This window comes from Dendrobates tinctorius, unplaced genomic scaffold (genome assembly GCF_039654945.1).
Source record: "Dendrobates tinctorius isolate UK_male_01 unplaced genomic scaffold, ASM3965494v1 ptg000155l, whole genome shotgun sequence".
Lineage (NCBI taxonomy): Eukaryota > Metazoa > Chordata > Amphibia > Anura > Dendrobatidae > Dendrobates > Dendrobates tinctorius.
Window position 1 is genome coordinate 8,440,048 of NW_027361822.1, and position 21,369 is coordinate 8,461,416.

Sequence of the window (21,369 nt, forward strand, 5' to 3'; positions counted from 1 at the left end):
TTTTTCTAAACTGGTCAAGTGATATTTCACAGCCTAAACACAAAGCCCTATTAATGCCCCTGATAGAGCTGCCAAATTACTTATCCCTTTGCTTTGGCTCTCCCAGAGCTGCCCAAATTTTTCAGACTGGATACAAAAAGTCAACCAACTTTACTACATAGAGGAGATAATAGCTTGCACACACTTTACTCAAGATAAATTTAAGGCTACCTGGGCCCCATGTAAATTATTTAGAGATAATGATGAATACCTGGAGTTACTGGCCCAATAACCAAACTCATAAATTAGTTAACGATTAAAATCTCTATGTTTTTGTTAACGGTTCACTGACAGGACTCGCAAAACAGAAATGATACGTCCGCCGAACTGTCATTTCCTCTTGTTAAAGACGACCCTCCCTACTCCCTTACCTCCACCACCTCTACCTTTTTTCTTCTCTTCTATATCTATTTTGTCTACCATTTCTCATTTAGTTAAGGTGAATAGATTAGTATGTACATCTATAACATTCTCCTTGATGGTAGATGTGCCAAGAGATAACCATTGTTCCCATGGAGGAGGGGTGATCACGCAATAGTCTATCACAATTGTTTAATATAACTGATAGATAACCAAGAAGCAAGTTATAACCTGGGACAGACCTTTATTTGTAGCATTGTTATTGTGTTAAAATCAATAAAAAGATGTTTAAAAAGAAAAAAAAAAAAAATCAGAAAAATAAAGAAGACTTGGACACATCTAAAACCAGACCATTATCGGTCAGATTTTCTGAATCCAACATCTCGGGAATTTGAACTCAGTCTGAAACTGAAAGCACTGGTGATGCTACTCCCATAACAAAGGTTGCAAAAGATGGGGCGGGAAGAAACAGGGGCGGAGCGCACAGCATGACCGCAAGATACAAGAAATAACTGATGCAACATTATGTGTATTGAATCTGTCTTCCTGTGTTTTTTCTAATGAACAACTTATTTTGCTGTCAAGAGGCCTTGATTTTGTACCTGAAAAGAATTTTGATCTGTTTGGAACAATCATGGACATTAACCGCTGTGGTGGTGTGATATGCCATGTGGGTATCATTTTGTGCATATTTCTATTTCACTGATTTTCATAGTGTTTTTCTTGTTGCCTTGTATGTCTGCAGCCTGACTGTATCTATGTCTCTTGATGACCCCCTTTAGTATCTTAATCCCCCAGGCACCTTTATCAGGTCTGGGAGGCCGAAAAATCACCCCAACCCATCTGACTTATCCTGGACATAGGGAGGGGGCTGGAAAGGGAGGGAGCTGGAAAGGACAGGGGGGGGGGGGGGGGGGAGTCAGTTCCTGTGTGGTGAGCATCGTGTGAATACAGTACGTCAGAGAGAAGGGGAAGCGTAAGGACTTTTTATCCTCTGGCTACCGGATTATTGGACTCTCATCTCCTTGGACATTTTATCCTGTTATTGAACTGCATTCGTGTTCTGGACTATTGTATCCTCAGTGTGGTGGATTGTTTATGTACCTTCTAGTTTTGCCTTTAATAAAGGTCTTAGGATTATTCACACTTCCATCGATCTGTGAATTGTGTGGTATCGGAGAAGGACCCCGTGACAACTGGTGGCAGCGATGGGATACTACTCAGCCCTGCGGAACCGGGGGAGCTGCAGGGGCTGGTGTTCTCACACACCGTCAAGGGCTCCACAACCAGGGAGGCATACAGACAGACCCAGCAGACCATTGATGAGGCATGCACAGCAGTTTCGGACGCTACTATGTCCGGCCATGGGAAGAAGACCAGAGTGAGTATGTGACTTCAACAAGAGACGGAAACTACAGGAGATGTTCCAGCTTCAAAGGATTGAATGGGAATTAATCCAGGAACCATAGAATGTGGAGGAAGCCAGGCGTGGACCCAATGGATACCTGTTGCTACTGTTCAATTGAGTGTGAGATTATTTTCGTAAGGAGGACATGGAATATGCCCTGAGGAAACTGGATGATAGAATGTTTTGTCTTAAAGGTGAGACCTCTTACATTCCTGACTGTGCATCAAGACATGTTGTGGACAGCTCCCATAAGTGGAGAAGTATGATTGGAATCCTATCATGTCTGGCTAATTAAGATGGGGGAGCAATGTGAAGAAACCAGATTATATCTTAATTACCCAGACGACTGTGTTTTTGCAGGCCAAGGGGAATTGGTTTTTCTATCTGTATATTGACTTGTGGATTTAAGTGTTTATGTTTGGTGTGTCAAAACGACAGTCTTGCAAGCTGATATACTATTTAACATACCGTGTAAGTCTGTAATAGTGACTTGTACATAGTGTGTGTTTATCTGTGTTTATTGTGAGCCGATATGCTAATTGTGTGATATATTAATTGTGCATTGTATTCTATAACCAGTTTGTTGACTGTAGATAGGGAAAGGCTGTGAGGGTGTACTGAAGGACACTGGGTAAATCTAAATATAGCTTACCTTTCTGGTTTATAAAAAGGACCCTGAGACAGAGAGACCAGGTCTGATCACATCTCATCACACAGAGTGCTACCAGTCGGCACAACACTCAATGGACAAGAGAGAGGACTGCAGCCAATTCACCATGGCACCATCACGAGCGACATGGATCTATGATTCTAAGGGAAACAACCTTTGAGTGATCGGCTCTGGTTGGATGGACACAAAACAGATCCAGTGACCATCTCTGAAGCATGGATATGTTTGGAGGAAGCCAGGTTTTGGGACCCGCTGGTCACCTGCTTCCATGGAGATGATGGGATCAGCCAGGTGGTGACTCTTGTGTCAACTGGCTTTGGACCTTGCATGGACAGTATGAACTGTCACCTCGCTACGCTTGTTGCTATCTCTTCTCTGTGTGTATATCACAGGTGGATATCGACCCTGGGAGCTCTGACATAACATCTACCATTATCCAGTCAAGTGAGCGGAAGAGGTAGACCTTGTAATGTGCACCATGTTGGGGGTAATTGCTGGGATTGTTCTGTTTTCTATTGGATGTTGTGATTCAATAAAGTATTGCCACACTGTTTTACCCTAACCATGATATGTCTGTGTAGCATGTTGCCCACAGGGAGATAGAAGGGCGGTCAGTGGTATGAACTCTGGTCCATGCAGTCTTTCTAAAGGCAGCCGGGCCAGCGGAAGAGAGAACCCACTAACCCAGTTTCTCCACAACCGCTTTATAAGAAACCTTACAGTTAAGAAACATTTTGCAGGTGAAGATGAGGTTTCTGAAGAGGAAAAAAATATATGTGAAAATAACTATCGAGGATTGGATTTCGCAGAACAGATTTCTGTACTGAATTTTGAAGAATTAAGAGTAAATTCATCTGAAGATGCAGTTTCAAAGATGGACAATATTAGGATGAAAAATCCTTATTTCTATCCTGTCAACTCAAGGGTTGATTGCATGGAGCGCTTTCAGGAGGTTTTGAAGAGGGAATTGCGTAGTTTAAGCTTAAAAATCAATAAAAATACTACACCTAAAAACCTGAGTCCAAATTTAGTCGAAGTATTTAATCAGCTAAAATCCATGAAACATATCACAGTGAAAAGCGCTGATAAAGTTGGCAAAATAGTTGTTTTAGACACTGAAAATTATTAGGCGCAGATTTTGAAACTTTGGTTTGATAGAATATTGTTATAAAAGAACCTTATATATCAGTATAAATTCAGATAAAAATTAACTTTTATTATGCCTGTTAAAATCACAAGACATTACCAAGCATCAAACAAGCAACCGTGCTGGCTACCATGACCCTAAATAATTAACACCTAAATAATAATAATAAATTTTATTTCTATAGCGCCGACATATTCCGCAGCACTTTACATTTCAGAGGGGATTTGTACAGACAATAGACATTACAGCATAACAATAATCACATAGATTATAACAAATACCAAGAAGAATGAGGGCCCTGCTCGCAAGATTACAGTCTATGAGGAAAGAGGTAGACACGAAAGGTGTGTGGTAACAGTTGCCCTGATTGTATGGACCAGCCATAATGTTAAGTGTGTAACAGTACAGACACAGAGAGCTAATGGATGCATAAAGCATGTGGGAACATGATGCGGGGAACCTGGTTATGGTAAAACTTTTGGCTGTGCCACACATGGAAACATTAGGTTAATGTTTTGAGGCGATAGGCCAGTCTGAATAAATGCGTTTTCAGGGCACGCTTAAAATTGTGGAGATTGGGGACTAATCGTATTGACCGGGGAAGTGCATTCCAAAGAATTGGCACAGAACGTGTATAGTCTTGGACACGGGAGTGGGAGGTTCTGATTGAGGATGCTAACCTCAGGTCATCAGCAGAGCGGAGGGCGCGGGTAGGGTGGTATACTGAAACAAGGGAGGAGATGTAGGGTGGTGCTGAGCCATGGAGGGCTTTGTGGGTGAGGGTAATAAGTTTATACTGAATTCTGGAGTGGATGGGTAGCCAGTGTAATGACTGGTACAAGGTGGAGGCATCGGTGTAATGATTGGTGAGGATTATGATCCTGGCTGCAGCATTCAAGACAGATTGGAGAGGGGAGAGTTTGGTAAGAGGGAGACCGATTAGAAGAGAGTTACAATAGTCGAGACGAGAATGAATAAGAGAAACAGTAAGAGTTTTTGCAGAGTCAAAAGTAAGAAAAGGTCGAATTCTAGAGATGTTTTTGAGGTGCAGATGACAAGAGCGAGCCAGTGATCGAATGTGGGGGGCGAAGGAAAGCTCGGAGTCAAGTATGACCCCAAGACAACGGGCATATTGCTGGGGAGTAATAGTGGAACCACACACAGAAATGGCAATGTCGGGTATAGGTACATTAGTAGAGGGAGGAAACACAAGAAGTTCAGTTATAAAGCCACAAGCCTGCCTACCAGCAGAGGTTGGCACCCTAAACACAAAACGAGATTGGCGCTCCAGCTCATCGGCACTGACCTTAATACTCCTAAATGTCCCTATGTGGGTGAATCACGTGGTCACCCATTTTTAACCATAGAAAGGAGTAAATAGGGGTTGCCAGTCAAAGATTATTTTTTGGTAGGCAACAATAGAAAGTATGTGCAAAAAGAGGTGAAATGGCAACACAATAAAGTCATGAGTGCAAACACTAAAGTACCTTGCTACGCTGTTCCCTGTAACTGTATAACCTTCCTGACAGTGGAGGTTGGCACCCCACTGGTCAGCGGAATGGCGCCCCTACTCAACGACGTCCCTTGGATTCCCTGATATCACTCAAATATTAACACCAGGGTAGCCATATAACAATTAATAAGGCAACTAACATGCAAGAATGCCAGAGAGACAGATAAAAATCTAAATGGCATATATAGCACTGATATATGCTTAAAACATGTTGATTATGATTAATTGATATCCAAGAAACCTCGACACATTTCTCTTTAGCGGATCATCAGGAGGTAGATAAAAAGATGCTGCTTGGTAACCATCTAAAGGTACTGTCACACTAAGCGATATCGCTAGCAATATCGCTATAACTTGTGACGTTATAGCGATATTGCTAGCGACATCGCTGTGTCTGATACTTACCTACGACCCGCTCCCCCGCTGGTTGTCGCTGATCACGCGAGAACGTTCAGGACCGTTCTCGTCGTCAGCTTCCTACTGGGCTTCCTGTGGAGAGACGAGCGTGGACGCGGGCGGGAGGACGCAGGATCGCCTAGTGTGACAGGTAAGTAGCGACCCCCGTCCCCAGCGATGTCGCTGGTGAGATCTGCCTGTGTGGCAGCTCACTTGCGACCACTTAGCGATGTACCAGCGATCCTGACCGCGTCCTATCGCTGGTCGGGATCGCTGGTACATCGCTAAGTGTGACAGTACCTTAAGTCCCTTCTATATATAGATACTCCAGTCAAAGAGAACACTTCCTCCAAATGGTAGCGGTATATATCAATATCTTTCAAAATGGAGTCAGGTACTATTTCACCATTACTTAACATGAATGGGATTTGTCCTCTATGTTTTAAACAAGTTAGCATCATTCGAAATCCCAAATGCCCATAGGTGGAGGGCTAAATTATGTAACTACCTGCAGTGATAAAAGGCCGGAAGTAAATCAACACCATCGCCGCTTGCATTCCACCTGGAACGCATATACAATTCCTGTCCCTGGAAGCATTTGTAATGCACATGTCCGGGAGCTCCTGCTCCAGATGCCAACTCCTTGTCAGTTCTCTCGCTCTCTCAATGCAGGGCCGTCATAGACTCTGCTCACACCTGCCCAACTAGCTACCTAAAATCTAGTAGGAAGCAGTCCCAGGGTCAGGAGCAGCCTCTCTGCACTGTTACAGTGTCAAAATGGCACTAAAGCAGCAGGTCTGCTCTTTATATAGGCAGTGACATGTGATTTCAGCAGCCAATGACATGCTGTTGTGTCAGGACATTGTGGATGTTTCCTGCACCCTGATTGGCCCCTCTGAGTTCTGCCAACCCCCTCCCCTCCTGAAACATGTGCCCCACGCTCATGATACACCACCATTATTGTAGAAAAAAGTGCTCAAAATACTTTAGTGGTAACGCAAATATTTTCCTGCACTTTTTATCGAATGTTTCCGATTTAATAAAATTTTCCTTGCGTTTTCAATCACGAATCCGAATGTGCCATATTCAGGCCAAATTTCAGTCACAGTTTTCCCCCAAAATTAATTTTTATTAATGATTTGCAACATTATTACTTTTTTGGGACAGAATATTTTCTTCCTTTTGCTTTTTCAACAGTTGCAAGTCTGACAATAAAGTGCCCCTTTCCTACATCTTTCTTTTGGTTCAGTCGTATACGGTTTTGGAGTGATCTCTGGATTATTACAAGCCAAGACCAATCTTCAATCAAAGATGATGAGTCAATCCATCTGGAAACATGAACTAGCGCAACTCAAGACATATGGAAAAGGTGACTGTAATGGGATTCTCCATTATTTCATGTGTCTTCACTTCAGCCATTAATTCTAAATAGTTTCTCTAGCTGTTCTTCTGTTATATTGATTTATGCTGTGCTCCAAAGTAATAGAATGCAGCACACTTACCTTACCGATCCCCTAAAGCTTTTGTTCCAATGATGCCCATGTACACTGGAAATATCGGTATTTCCTATTCTAAGTAGAACGACATGTCACTGATCAGTGACCACAGCGGTAACCGATGTGTCGTTGCTGCTGCCAGATATTATCTTGGCCCATTAACATTACTCTTATTTTTTTGTGGTTTTCTGTATGCGACAATGTAATATTCTTTAATTTAACATATGGAAATAAATGCTAAGGTTTAATAAGGCGGAAGGACACATTGGTAACATTTGCCGAAAAAGAAAATTGGGTGCAGAAACCACATTTGTGGTCATCAACCATGGATTTTATTCTTCCGTTTTATGAAGATGGCATTTCAACTTTACCAATACAAAATACATACAAAAAGAGCTTTCAGAACTTGTGTCAACACAATTGTAGCATCCAGTGACGCAAAAGAATCTGTAACTTCTATGAGGTTAGCAGTTACTACTCACCTGTGCTGTTATCTGTTGGAATCTCCTCTTTAATCCGCTCATCACCCCTCTCATGTGTCTCTGCAGAATCAATATGGGTCAGATCTTCACCCTGAAATAAAGGTTTTAAAAGTCACAGACAGATGGAGGAGTCACATCTACAATCAGCTCTAAACCTGCCATCTCCACCGTTCTCATTACACAAGTATAAAACATATAATACTGGTGGACAAAACAAGACTGAGCACAAGATCTCCACAGCCGTCTACACATCATAGGTGTCATGCCTGCAGGTGGCACACGTGGTTTGTGGACCCACTGTGCCACGGGGCTGGGTCTGTCTAGGAAGAGACATACAGTAGCTAAGCGGCTACCAGGAGCTCCTGATGGTGAAGACAAACTGGGCTGCAGGTAGCCACCAGATACCATTCCCAGGCAGACTTCGGTACTGCAACTGCCAATCCCATGTCAGGTTTGCTGGACAAGGAGATGTTTCCGGAGTCACTGCTGAGCAGGATTCGAAGACAGACAAACAAATTGGATCTAGAAGATAATTGCGTGTGTGAACAAGAAACTATTGGGAAACAGTTTTGTAGCTGGCTGCACTAGGACCAGGCACTATGGATTCAGGACTGGCAGCATTAGAATCAAGGATCCAGTTCAGGTGTCGCCAATGCAGTTCCCGGATTCGGATATAGACACTACTGAAGCGGCAACAGAATAAAGAACACATTATACTCCATTAATGGAACGACAAGGGAAATGGAATAATTATAACAGACAAAAGATGGGGGATCTGACAACATACAGCTGCACACACTAGCACACTTAGCACTAAACTATAGGGGTTGCACAGGTACCTCCCTATTGGGGAGAGCTCATTTTACACAAGATGCCTCCCATCTATTGGCAGGGGAGTGCGTGTGCTAGGTACACTGCTGGGAAGTGCACCCACACAGGAGAACGGGCACACACCGGAAAATGGGAAGGCAACAACACATCCACAGCAGTGAGTATGTCGGCATCCATGCATGGGAGGGAAAGGGGAACCATGCATTGGCGACGGCATTATCAGTACAATAGGGGAGATTTAAATGGAACCTTTTATTCATCTACCTGATGATCCTTCGGAACATTGGCATTTTCTTGTTTACATTCCTGTTGAAGAAGAGGACTGGGACTTTTCTCTGGTGTTGGACTTTTACTGGTTAGATCTGGAGGAAACACATTCAGGGACTGAATTCATCCTTTACACACAGATAATTATAGGCCATGTGTATTTAGTCCTATTACCTGGTGATGTTTCGGGCTTGGGAACCTCCATCATGACGTCCTTGTACAGATCTTTGTGTCCTTCTAAATACTCCCACTCCTCTATGGAGAAATAGACGCCAACATCCTGACACCTTTTAGAAACCTGACACAAACAATAATAAGAATGATGTAATGTGACAGCATCAAAATCTCTCACCTCTCTGGTAAGCTGGAAGAGGATCTCTAGGTGCAGTGTTATATCCTCTCCATCTTGATGGGTCAGTCAGGAAAATTCTCTTATTTAGAAAGTCTCTACTGGGAGGATCTGATTTTGGAGGAACCTGAATAAATAAAAGTAAAATCATACAAAACCTGAGAGGAAACCTTTGAGGAGATATTAGAAGCGAATTTAGGTTTTCCGGCACGCAGGGCAAAAATTCAGTTTGGTGCCCTCTCCTACATACAGAAAAACTAGTTTGAGAAATTGTCATTTGACCTCTCATATATGATTTTGATACTTAGTCATGTGCCAATGAGTTGGGCTTCCTAATTCTCTTAGTGTTCAGTAAAATACTGCAGCCTATGCTTCGTTGATAAAAACAAGAAGAGCAGCTTATCGGCACAAGACCCTAAGAATGAAAATCACATATAAAGTGGTCACATAATGACCGCTGATATTGGCAAGCAGCGCCAAAGCCTGATAGTGCGTATATTGTAAACTGTTAGGATTTGCACACTACAGTGATGAATTTTATAATTAATGCTCATAACAAATACAGATGTAGTCATCTTTCACTTGTCAGATTAAAAATCACGATATCAGACAATATATGGATTGTTACATGCGTACAGGATCAGAACCAATAACACAGGAATACATCACCAGAACCACCATCAGTACAGGAATACATCACATAGAGTAGTACATTGATGAATTGTACTTTCACGTCAGCCCCACATATAATTAATGGCATAAAACATTCATTCCTCAGTATGTCCTTAACAATGGTAAGGAGATACTGAGACTTGTTATCTGCAATTATTGGACCATACAGGAACTTCTGTAATGAAGAGATGTAGTTGGTATCATAAATAAACATTTAACCCTTTTCCCACTTTAGACATATAGTTCAAGGTGGGATCCCCCTCTTTGCCGCAGGCCCTGGCGATAAGCTGGCAACTTCATGTGCCCCTAACAGCCTGTTAACATGTTAAATGCTGCTGTCAATCTCGGACAGCGATATTTAACATGCTCGCGCCCGAAGCTCCTAACTAATCCCGTCCAACGGTGCCTGTGTCACATGATGGCAGGTCACCAGTGTGTTGGCATGATAACCTCAGGTCTGCAGCAGACCCCTAAGGTGGTCACTGCCCTGTAGCTATGAGCGCCGCTAAGCAGTCAATGCATGGAACTGCAGCAAATCAGCCAGGCATGAGGTATCAGGGTCTGGGACAACATTTATAGCTTTAAAATGAACGTCACAGTAAGTTGAGGTGGGTGAGGGATCGGTGTAGGGCTTCTTTGCTTGGAGCCCTGATACCACATGCAACACCTCTACCTGCTTTCATACTGAGCCACACTCAGGTGGCACAAATATCAGTTTTCTAGTCTACCATTGTCAGAAAAATTAAATGATAGTAACACGGGTAGTTGAGAACAAGGAAGTGGAGGACTGCCGGTCTCGATGGCCTACTGCTACAGGCAACACACATGAAGGAGACCCAACCAGGAGTCTACACATTTACAAGAATTAGTGGCAGACCCCAACAAAGTGGCATCAATTGCAATTAAGTAGAAATAGTATAGCGGGGACCGACACTTCTTCCACTACAGCAAACCCAGATGGAGACTGTAATGGGCAAGGTGGTGGAATCACTGATCCGTATCAATCTGAAAGCCTGGAAGGGGTGCAACTAAGCGGCCTACCAAATCTCTACTTGGATAAGTGGCAAAAGGCGAAAACTGTGACCCAATGATGTACAAAGAGGTGGCACCAGGTACTACTCCATGGCTGACCTACAGAATGTAGCAGCTGACTCCCTATAGTGGGTAAGCTGCTAAGGCCCAAAGGAGGGATGAAAAATGCAGGCAGGCACTGTAGGAACTCTGGAACCACAGGTGTAGGTGTGACAGGCTGATGAACAGAAAAGCATTGGCAGGTGCGGAATGGACCGGGTGTTGGGACAGATGGGTGCCGGCAGGTGCAATCTGGACCGGCTTATGGACACAACAGCACAGACAGGCACAAATAGATGGGCACAGACAGGCAACAACTGATGAGTACAGGGTAGACAAGCAGACAGACGGACCTGGGGAACCTGACAACTAGCAAGCATGCAAGGCAAACTAATAACGTAGCTCAGGCACCTCCATATTGGAGGTGAAGCCTCAAATAGAAGGTGTCACCCAGCTATAGGTTGGGAATACCTTCGGTTGAGGAGTGTGGTCCTTTAAGAGGGAGGGATTGCACGAGTGCACCCTCTAAGCATAGTTCCTGGTCCTACAAGTGAACCATGGAGGACACCGACACATAGGGGGTGAGATGAGGAGGTGGTATGTGAGTGGGAGACACTGAATGTCCTGTCTGTTAGGTACGAGGCGATCCAACAAAGGGCCAAATCTTTAATGTCAACAGATCAGAATGTCTGTAGTAAGAGGGAATGGTCCACTGTGTCAAAGACAGATGCCAGATGCAAGAAAAGGAGGAGGACAAACTTGCATCGCTTTCATTTGGTGCTTATTAGATAGTTGGTGACTATAGTCAGGGCAGTTTCAGTGCTACAGTCTGAAGTCAGATGGTACGCGGTCAAAGAGGGAGCTAGAGCAGAGATGACAGTTCAAAATGGATGTGTTGTTCCAGTAGTTTGGAGGCATAAGGGAGAAATGATATGGGGCAATAGGTAGACAGAGGATGGGTCAAGGGTGGGCTTTTTGAGGATGGGTGTTATAGAGGTATGTTTCAATCAGGACGGAAGACACTAGTTGTTAGTGACAGGTTGAAGAGGTGGGTTATGCTTGTGATGAAGACTGTGGTAAAGTTTGGATTGAGGTGGGATTTTATTGTGTTATGTTCAAAGGTGTGAGGCAAAGTATTCAGATGAGAGGGAGGGGGAACTGGTGGACACAGGAAAGAATTGAAAGTACTGAATAGCTGTTTAGGGGTGTGAGACAGGTATGATATGAAGGATGAAAAATCGGTTTGTTTTGCTTCAGTCAGAATATGTGCAGCATTTTTACAACTTCTGTTACTGGATGGGCAACTCCGCTCCCTTACTTTGGCAGCCATACAATGGTATGCTTTGTAGATGAGGGCCAGAAAGAACATGTGCTCCAGTAGATGGCAAGTGCTGCATCAAGTGGCCTCTGCTCCTCTTCCTCCACCTTAACATCACACACAGTACAGTTCTCAGAGGTGGCACCCCAATTGACCTTTTTTAAACCCCCCACATCACAACTCTCCAGTCACCCAACTGGCTGTGGGGAACCACAGATTGGCCATTCTGCAGAGATGTTCACACATTCTATTCTATGGGTATCAGAGATCTGCTCAAAACATTCAGAGTCAAGTTTAGGAAATCTGCACCGATGGCCAAATTTTTTTACTTAGATCTATGGCCGGATGATGTTTTATCAAAGCATAAACCAAACCCTCTTCAACAGATGTTATCCCCGTTGGGTGAAGGTGATCCATTTGTGATGAAACTCAGGTATTTGAGACGCCTGCGGACTGTTTTGTGCTATCAAAGACCGGGAGAGGAGGAGGATGACTTTCAGGGCGAGGACTGGGATAACAATGAGGTAGTAGATCACACTTGTTGTAACCCCGAGGTATGCAGCTGAGTAGCTCAGCAGAGGAGGAGGAGGATGAAGATGAGGTTACGTATACACAGAATTATGCAATTACGACAATCAATGCATCCTGAGGCCCAACTATTGCGGTGGACAGCATCATTCGCGGTTGTGAAGTTGCCTAGCTTGGGTCCTGTTTTGCATATTTGCAAAAATCTTAAAAATCATTCCGTCAACTTTTTTAAAAGCCAACTAGTAGAGTAAAAAAATGAAATCATTTCAGTACTACATGCATAACCTGCCACATGCGTGGTTAACATGCGTTAATGTGGGAATGCCATTGTGCTAAAATGCAGACTAGCGGGTCTCGCCAACCACCATTTACCCTATCAGCCGCATCTTCTGATTCTTCCTCCTCCCTCACCATGGCAAGTGTTGTCACACAGGTCTGTGAAGAACCTCCACGTTTACCCTCTACTGTTGGTGAGATTGATAGCCTGACAGCTGATACGGAATTCGACATGCCTGCTGTTTTTGATTGATCTTACCTACCAAGCACAATCCACCTTTCTCAATCCACTGTAACATCCCTGTCTGCACCTCTCTCAGTCCAGCAGCTTGTCTTGTTCACCCTAATCCATCCTATTTCAGCACAGCAGCAAACCCCCATTTCTGCAGTTGTGCTGACATAAAATATTCTTCACTCCTACACATGGCACAGTTAATATAACATACAAGCAATGGTATATAACAGCATCATGTGTATTACAATAAATGTAATGAATGCTGATGATACTGAACAGTTGAAGGATCAGTCGCCGTAACATATAAAGCAAGAATGTGGAAACCACAAAAATACGACCAATAGATCCAAAATAGCAAAAAAGTTGTTTCCTTTATTAAGGAATATACACAGAACGGGAAAACAATGGGAAACATGTGCAAGAAGACAAGCAACGTGCAGCTGTGCTAGAGGACACGTGACCTAACCCTGGCAATATTATCACATGTAGAAATTAAGGTCAAAATACCATCCTTTACTCAAAAATCTATATATCCTGGTAAATTCTCCGGTAAAATACAGAGGGATTAAGGAGCAACCTGCTGCCGATACATATGGGTGCCAGTTACAATTAACTATAAATAAAGCCAATTCACAGGCATCAGCATAGCTTCAAAATTAGTGGGCTAGTAGTAAGGCATCCCATGTAAAAGGGCACAGTACCCACCCCAAGAAATGGCATACAAGAACGTCCACCCACACTGGAGTGAACGGTACTGGATGAGAACGTTACCTCAGGAGATGAAAATTCGGATGTCCGGGCGGTCAGCACGTCACCCCACAATTACCAGTTTGAATTTCATCATCTTCAATCTATATATATAAAAATTAGTATGTGTGTGTATGTATCGAGCCACGCCCACTCCACATTGCCCTGCCCACTCCGCATAGTAACACTTTCTCCACACGCCAAGCCCCATATAATAAATATCTAATATATATATTTCACAGGCACATCTTCATGACCACAACAGCTCACACTGCATGTGTTGCCCATAGCAACCAATCACTAAGCATCTTTCATTTCACCAGAGCTGTTTAAAAGATGAAAGCTGAGCTGTGAATGGTTGCTATGAGCAACAGTTTTCCTTGTAAACAGTTGTGGTAATTGAGGCCTATTATTCTTAGCTCTATGGTGTTATTGTCCTTCTGTAAAGCTGGAAATGACACTATTTATTACCGTGCCGACACAGACCACCCTCTGACACAGACTGCAGGGGGAATCAGGATCTTCTTTGTCTGGCATGAAGCATGTCATTAACTTAAAAATTCAAACACAGATTAAAAAAAGAAACACAAGACGGATTTCTCCAACCCAGGTATCACTTTATTTGGTGCAACAGCGTCAACCCGACAATGCGTGGTTCACTTTAAATTTATTTATACAGCTACAACTAATGCTACTAAAAATTAGTCATTCTTTAAAATTTCTAACTAAATGGTGTTACTCTCCCACAAGTTTAAAATCTGCTTTCTCTAAGAGAAAAGCTGTATTACGCCTCATTGAGCAAGACATACAGAAAGAAGAAAGGGAGCCAAGACTTACAGAAATGAGTACAGGAATGGTACCCGTAATATCCCAAATCATCCTGTCCCATCAGAGCGACCGGACTACTACCTCTAATATCCCACATCATCCATCCCGGTATCCCGACTGCTGTCTCTCCCTCATCAGACAAATATCAGAGCAGAGAAATAGCAGCCCCCTGAGCACATCCTGGGCTCACCGCCCACCAAGAACATCCTGGGCTCACCGCCACTGGAGCACATCCCAGGCTCCTTGCCCCCCAAAGCACATCCCTGGCTCCCCAAGCATCCCCAGAAGTCACCACGCCCGGCAGCTCCGATGTCTGCTGCTCACACTGTGGCCTCAGATGCGCAGAACCAAGTACTAGGGGGCGGAGCCACCGCACTGAAATGCTATGTGCTGTGGGGACACTGCGCCTCCACCGTGTACAGACTGGAGGGAACCCAGAGACAACATACAGGTATATATTATGTACAGGAGGAGATGATATACAGCGACAATTTATGTGCAATATAATCATTACAATTTGTTATAACTAACCATAGTTAGTTACTATGCCCAGGCAACACCGAGCTCTTCAGCTAGTCTACTAATAATAATAAACTATATAATTATAAACAGCACGGTGGCTCAGTGGATAGCAATGCAGCCTTGCAGCGCTGGAGTCCTTGGGTTCGAATTCCACCAAGGACAACATCCACATGGAGTCTGTATGTTATCTCCATGTTTGCGTGGGTTTCCTCCGGGTACTCCGGTTTCCTCCCACATTCCAAAGACATACTGATAGGGAATTTAGATTGATTGTGAGCCCCATCGGGGACAGCGATGATAATGTGTGCAAAACTGGAAAGCGCTGCTGAATATGTTAGCGCTATATAAAAATAAAGATTATTATTATTATTATTATATAAAACAGTCAAAAGTTGCCAGATTTAAGATAATCAAACAATTCAAGCAAAAATAATTACGACCCTGCTCTTCAGAGCTTACAATCTACAATGAGATGTGGGTGTCAACACTTACAGGTGCTTATTCACAATGATGGTACAACCATCTTGAGGAAATGGAGAGTAGATAAAGGCTGCATGAGCCTTTTGGGTACGGTTGAGTTTGATGGTGAATTATGTTCAGAAAAGTAGAGAATAATAAGCTGTTTATATATAAAAAGTACTTTGATTAGGGAACGTGATACGCCGCCCTAAACCCATTGGTCTTTAGGGGGCACCTAAAAATGTCTAAGTTGGGGTTTTACTCCTAGTTTCATGGGGGACAAAGGGTTAGAGGCGAGTCACCTAGGTAGGAGATTGAACTTAACCGGACAAAAGCATGACACAGGAAGAAACACATAACGACCATAAGTCCCAATTAAAATGTAAATTTTATTAGTATAACAAGATAAAAATGAAGAAAAGCATCAATGTATGAGAATTTTTTTTTTTTTTTTACATATACTGAAAAAATTGGTGCAATCCTATCCAGATATATGGCATAACAATCAGAAAAAAAATGGTGCTAAAAAATATTAAAATGCAGTGCATACAAAGTAAGTGATAAACAACATCAGTGTGAATCAAATATAAATATTAAGAATCATAAAAACATTTTTTTATATAACTATATAAGGTGCACCATAAAACATTAAGTAAAGTGCAGTGCAATTTAGTGAAAAACCACTGGGTGTCAGTAAACTGTTATGCCTAACAGACAATTCAGATAGTGTTGAGAGACACAGAAAGTGTCAATATATAACTTGCATGTCTGCCGACCAGGATGAAGGGCAGTACAGCAAAGAATGAATTGTGAAGTAAAAGTATAAAAGTAACTTACAATGTATACTGCTCCTGGGATAGACGCCCTCTCCAACGCGTGTTTCGGCACTTAGCCTTCATCAGGGGGTAAAGTCTAGAACAGGTGTGTTACCGTCTTTTTGTGTCTCAGAGTTTGAAAGTTGTGAGAAGACATGATAATTAGCTAGGGATAGAAGAACTAAACAGCTATGATTGCAGAACTAAACAAATATACACCAGAACATGGGCAACTAAAACTACTGAACAGCTTGACTTGGAAAACAAAGCTACTACACACCAGGGGATGGAGACTTTAAGCACTAGACAGCAAGTTGTCACTAGACACCAAGTCTTTGAATCCCCAGAGCTTGCAGAACAAACATCTGTAATACTTCCTCCAGTGCTTCTGCCTCCTCCACCACCTTCAGTGCCTCCACCTGTGCCGTCAACCATCTGCCTTAAGGAAACCAACGTTACAACACTGCAGAGGAAATCCCCACAGCTGTATACTGCACAGCCACGGCTCACCATAATCAGGCAGCTTTTAGATTAATATGCCTTGGAGATCACAGTCATAAAGATCAACAGTTGTGGAGAGCTATCCATGCCGAGGCTGACCAATAGCTGTCTACAATCAAGCTGTAGCCAGTGAAAGTCGTGTGCAATAACAGTGCAAACCTGGTGGTGGCCCTATGGCTGGCCAACCTTACACAAATGTCTTGTATGGCTCGCATCCTCAACCTAGTGGTACAGCAATTCCTAAACCAGTGTCTCAACATGGATGCGCTGCTGTAGAAAACACTGTCGTTGTGTGTTCACTTTCACCATTCCACTTAAGTGGGTATAGAGATCTTTTGGACTACTGGTTAATAGAGTTGAGCGAAACTGGTCGAAAAATTTCAAAAGTCGGGTTTCATGAAACGAAATCCGACCCTAGGGTGAGGTCGGCCACGAGCTCGGCGACTTTAGCGCCAAAGTCGCGTTTCAAAAGTTTGTTTTCCGCCCTTTTTCAGCCAATCAGGATCCACGGACACTGGGCAACGTGATGACATAGGCAGGGGTCACCACCATCTTTGGGAAGGGCATGCAAGTGATTGGCTTGCTTTGGGGGGCATCACAGGGGGTATAAAAGGGCGTGCACGCCGACCGCCATGTTACTCATGCTGATCTCAGAATAGGGAGAGCTGCTGCTGCTGCTGATTCTGTAGGGAGAGCGTTAGGCAGGGAAGAAGACACCAAAAACTGCTTCTGCTGCTAGCGATTTTGCCTGTACAACACACCAGTCACTGTGTGTGCAGTGCAAGTGGAGGCTATATTGTGCTGTATCAGCTGTGTTGGTTGTTAGGCTGCCTTATAAGGCTTCCTGATAGCTGCATTGCTGTTTTCCCACTGCTCTGCAAACTGCTTTTTTAAAAGCAATCCAAATTTTTATTTTTTTGTCCTGGTGAGGTACTGAGCGTGCATTTTTTCACACCATACAGCGGTGTACGCTCCTCACACAGTACCATGTAACAGCTGTTATCATGGCCACAGTGAAGCTGTGTGTGACTCTGTAAGAATAAGTCGAGAACATGTTCTGTTCTTACAGACCTCCACCTTCTAGTTTTGTCTGGTTTTCAAACAGTTAAGTAGATTTGCTGTTTGATCACATTCAAAACTATAGAGAGACAGCGTTTGTCAGTCCGTATACTTAAAAAACACGGAGCTTGACAATTTTACGGACACCGGACAGCGGTGTACGTGCACGCTCCTCTCTCAGTACCGTGTAACGGCTGTTATCACGGCCACAGTGAAGCTGTGTGTGACTGTAAGGATAAGTCGAGGACTTGTTCCGTTCTTACAGACCTACACTCTAGGGAGATTCCTATTCTGCCCAATTCTATATACACCTTGTAGTTTGTCATACACTAGCCAATTTCTGCCTGTGACATAGCGGTGTGATATTCACTGGACCTCACACAATCCAACAGTGTCCACAAGTGTGTTCAGAAATTCTACATCTCCCCTGTCCTATAGTGACATTTTTCACACCTGCGACATTGAGACTGTGACATAGCGGTGTGATATTAACGGGGCCTCATACAATCCAACAGTGTCCACAAGTGTGTTCAGAAATTCTACATCTCCCCTGTCCTATAGTGACATTTTTCACACCTGCGACATTGAGACTGTGACATAGCGGTGTGATATTAACAGGGCCTCACACAATCCAACAGTGTCCACAAGTGTGTTCAGAAATTCTACATCTCCCCTGTCCTATATACACCTTGTACCTTGTTTTACATTACTATATAGTTTGTGGGATTTTGTGTACATTTTTACCAAAAATGAGGGAGGCTGGTGGAAGAGGCCGTGGAATTGGGCGGGGGTTGCCAGCTGGTTATGATGGTGTTGGTGGTGGATCTGATGGTAGCGGCAAAAGCAAAATAGGACCAAATGCAGGAGGTGTTGAGCCTGCATCATCGTCTGGCTCCACAAGGCCTCGAAGGCTTAGTTTTCTAGGAGTTGGCAAACCGCTTTTAAAGCCAGAGCTTGAGGAAAAAGTTTTGGCTTACATTCCTGACTCAGCCTCCAGCTCTATCGCCTCCTCTTCTGAAGTTGTAAAAAATAAAAGCACTGAGTCGTCATTGGAGGCTCATGTTCATGAACCACACCTTTCCTTGTGTCCTTCACCCCAACCAAGATTGAAGGATGACGCAGGCCATACAATTGATTATTCCATGGAGCTGTTTTCACATACCATGCCTGGGTTAGCAAGTGAAATGGTGAATTACCCAGGCCAAGATGAATCTGACATGGAGTGCACTGATGCACAGCCGCTGATGGATGATTCTGCTGGTACATTCACTCAGAGCACTACATTGTCCTCGCAGTGTAATGAGCCAGATTCTGACCCTGATGAGACTCAGGTGCCCCTTCCCGCATACTATACCACCATACACGGTGACACAGAGGAAGGTGCACATCACATTGAAGAGGAGGTGATGGATGACCCAGTTGTTGACCCAGATTGGCATCTATTGGGGGAAGAGGGTGCTGCTTCCAATAGCTCAGATGAGGAGGAGGAGCATCCACAGCAGACATCGACATCGCAACCGCTGTTATCTGGCAGGCCCGGAGCACTCCAAAGACAGGTTCCAAAAATCGAAAGAGTTGCTGGACAGCTTGTGCAGACGGTCAAAATAGCACAGCGTGCTAGGCCGCAAAATGTCTTCCAAAGTAGGAAGAGTGCGGTGTGGCACTTTTTTTAACAAAATCCTCATGATCAGGCCAAGGTTATCTGTAAGAAGTGCGCAAAGATCTTTAGCCGAGGGAAAAATCTGAAAAATTTGAATACCAGTTGCATGCTTAGACATTTAACCAGCATGCACTTGCAAGCGTGGACACAACACCAAACTCAAGTACCACATGTGCAACTGATCACAAAGAAGGTAGTCAGCAACGCTACATTGTTTCCCCCACTGTAAGCCCACCGGTTAGCACAGCAGCAAATGTTGAGGTGTCATTGCATGGCCAAAGCAGTCAGGGAATCCCACTGTTATATCAACGAAAACTGGATTACTTACCGGTAATACTCTTTTGTAGAGTCCACGACAGCACCCACTGAGAGAGGGGATCCGCCCCCGGAACAGGAAACCTACAGAGAGATAAATGGGGCGGTCCCCCTCGCTCCCTCTGTTTGTGTTACCGAGAACAACGGAGGAACCGCCATACATGTTTTAGTCAATTTGTTTGGGCAATTCATCTATCTTACCCCTACATCGTTTAAGTTTGCTAAGTTTAACCACGTCTAAAATTTTAATTACAATCTCCGCCACCAAGGAGACCCGTGTGAAAAAAGTTTTACGGGAGGGAAGTGAGCGGGTGCTGTCGTGGACTCTACAAAAGAGTATTACTGGTAAGTAATCCAGTTTTTCCTCTTCGCCACGACAGCACCCACTGAGAGATTTCCAGAGATAATCACTTGGGAGGGCACACCGTGTTAAGGACTGATCTACCGAAAGACAAATCCTCGGTAGAGGATAAATCTAGTCTATAGTGACTATAAAAGGTAGATGGAGAAGACCAGGTTGCAGCCTTACATATTTGCTCAATTGGGACGTTTGCCCTCTCTGCCCAGGAGGATGATATGGCTCTAGTAGAGTGCGCCTTAATCCCCAGCGGAGGTTCTTCTCCTTTAGCCAAATATGCCATTGTTATCGCATCTCTAATCCACCTGGATAATGTGCCTGTTGTAACTCCAGACCCCTTTCTGTTGCCCTGGAAGGAGACAAAAAGATACCTACTCTGCCTCCAGGGACTGGTCCTATCAAGGTAGGCTAGTACAGCTCTCCTCACATCTAAGGTGTGATATTTCACCTCGTCCTGGTTTGACGGGTTTTCGTAGAAGGAAGGTAGGCATATCTCCTGAGACCTATGAAATTTAGTTACCCGTTTGGGAAGGTAGGACGGATCTGTCTTCAAAATTAGTCTGTCTCGTGTTATTGACAAGAACGGAGGGTCTATTGATAGAGCATGAAGATCACCTACTCTTCTAGCTGATACTAAAGCCACTAGTGTAGCAGTTTTCAATGAGAGGCACTTCACTGATGCTGAATATATGGGTTCAAACGGGGCCTGAGTAAAGGCATCCAAGACCAGAGTAAGGTCCCATGCCGGAAGCCGAGGAATATGCACCGGTTCTGATCTTTGACAGGCTGAAACAAAACGGGTCACCCATCTATTTGCTGCCACGTTATAGTTAAATAGGGCTCCTAAGGCCTATATATGGACTTTAAGAGTATTTACTGAGAGGCCCAATTCTCGGCCTCTTTGAAGAAACTCTAAGATGGCCGTAATGGGTGGTTCACCGGCTAGCCCTGCTGGGTGAAAGGTCAGGAATTTCCTCCACACCTTGGCATATATCCTTGTTGTAGATTCTTTTCTACTTTGTAGCAGGGTATTAATCAGGTTTTTCG

At 43.8% G+C, this 21,369-nt stretch overlaps 1 protein-coding gene across 1 annotated transcript in view; it reads right to left on the reverse strand.

Annotated features, from left to right (window-relative positions):
* The window catches only part of LOC141051172 (uncharacterized), a 166,444-nt gene that overhangs the window by 95,264 nt on the left and 49,811 nt on the right, over positions 1-21,369 (reverse strand). The window contains exons 4-6 of the mRNA XM_073548037.1: positions 8,784-8,907; positions 8,607-8,704; positions 7,512-7,602 (exon numbers count right to left, since the gene is read on the reverse strand). Of these exons, the coding sequence (XP_073404138.1) occupies positions 7,512-7,602; positions 8,607-8,704; positions 8,784-8,907 (313 nt within the window). The remainder of the gene's footprint in view (positions 1-7,511; positions 7,603-8,606; positions 8,705-8,783; positions 8,908-21,369) is intronic.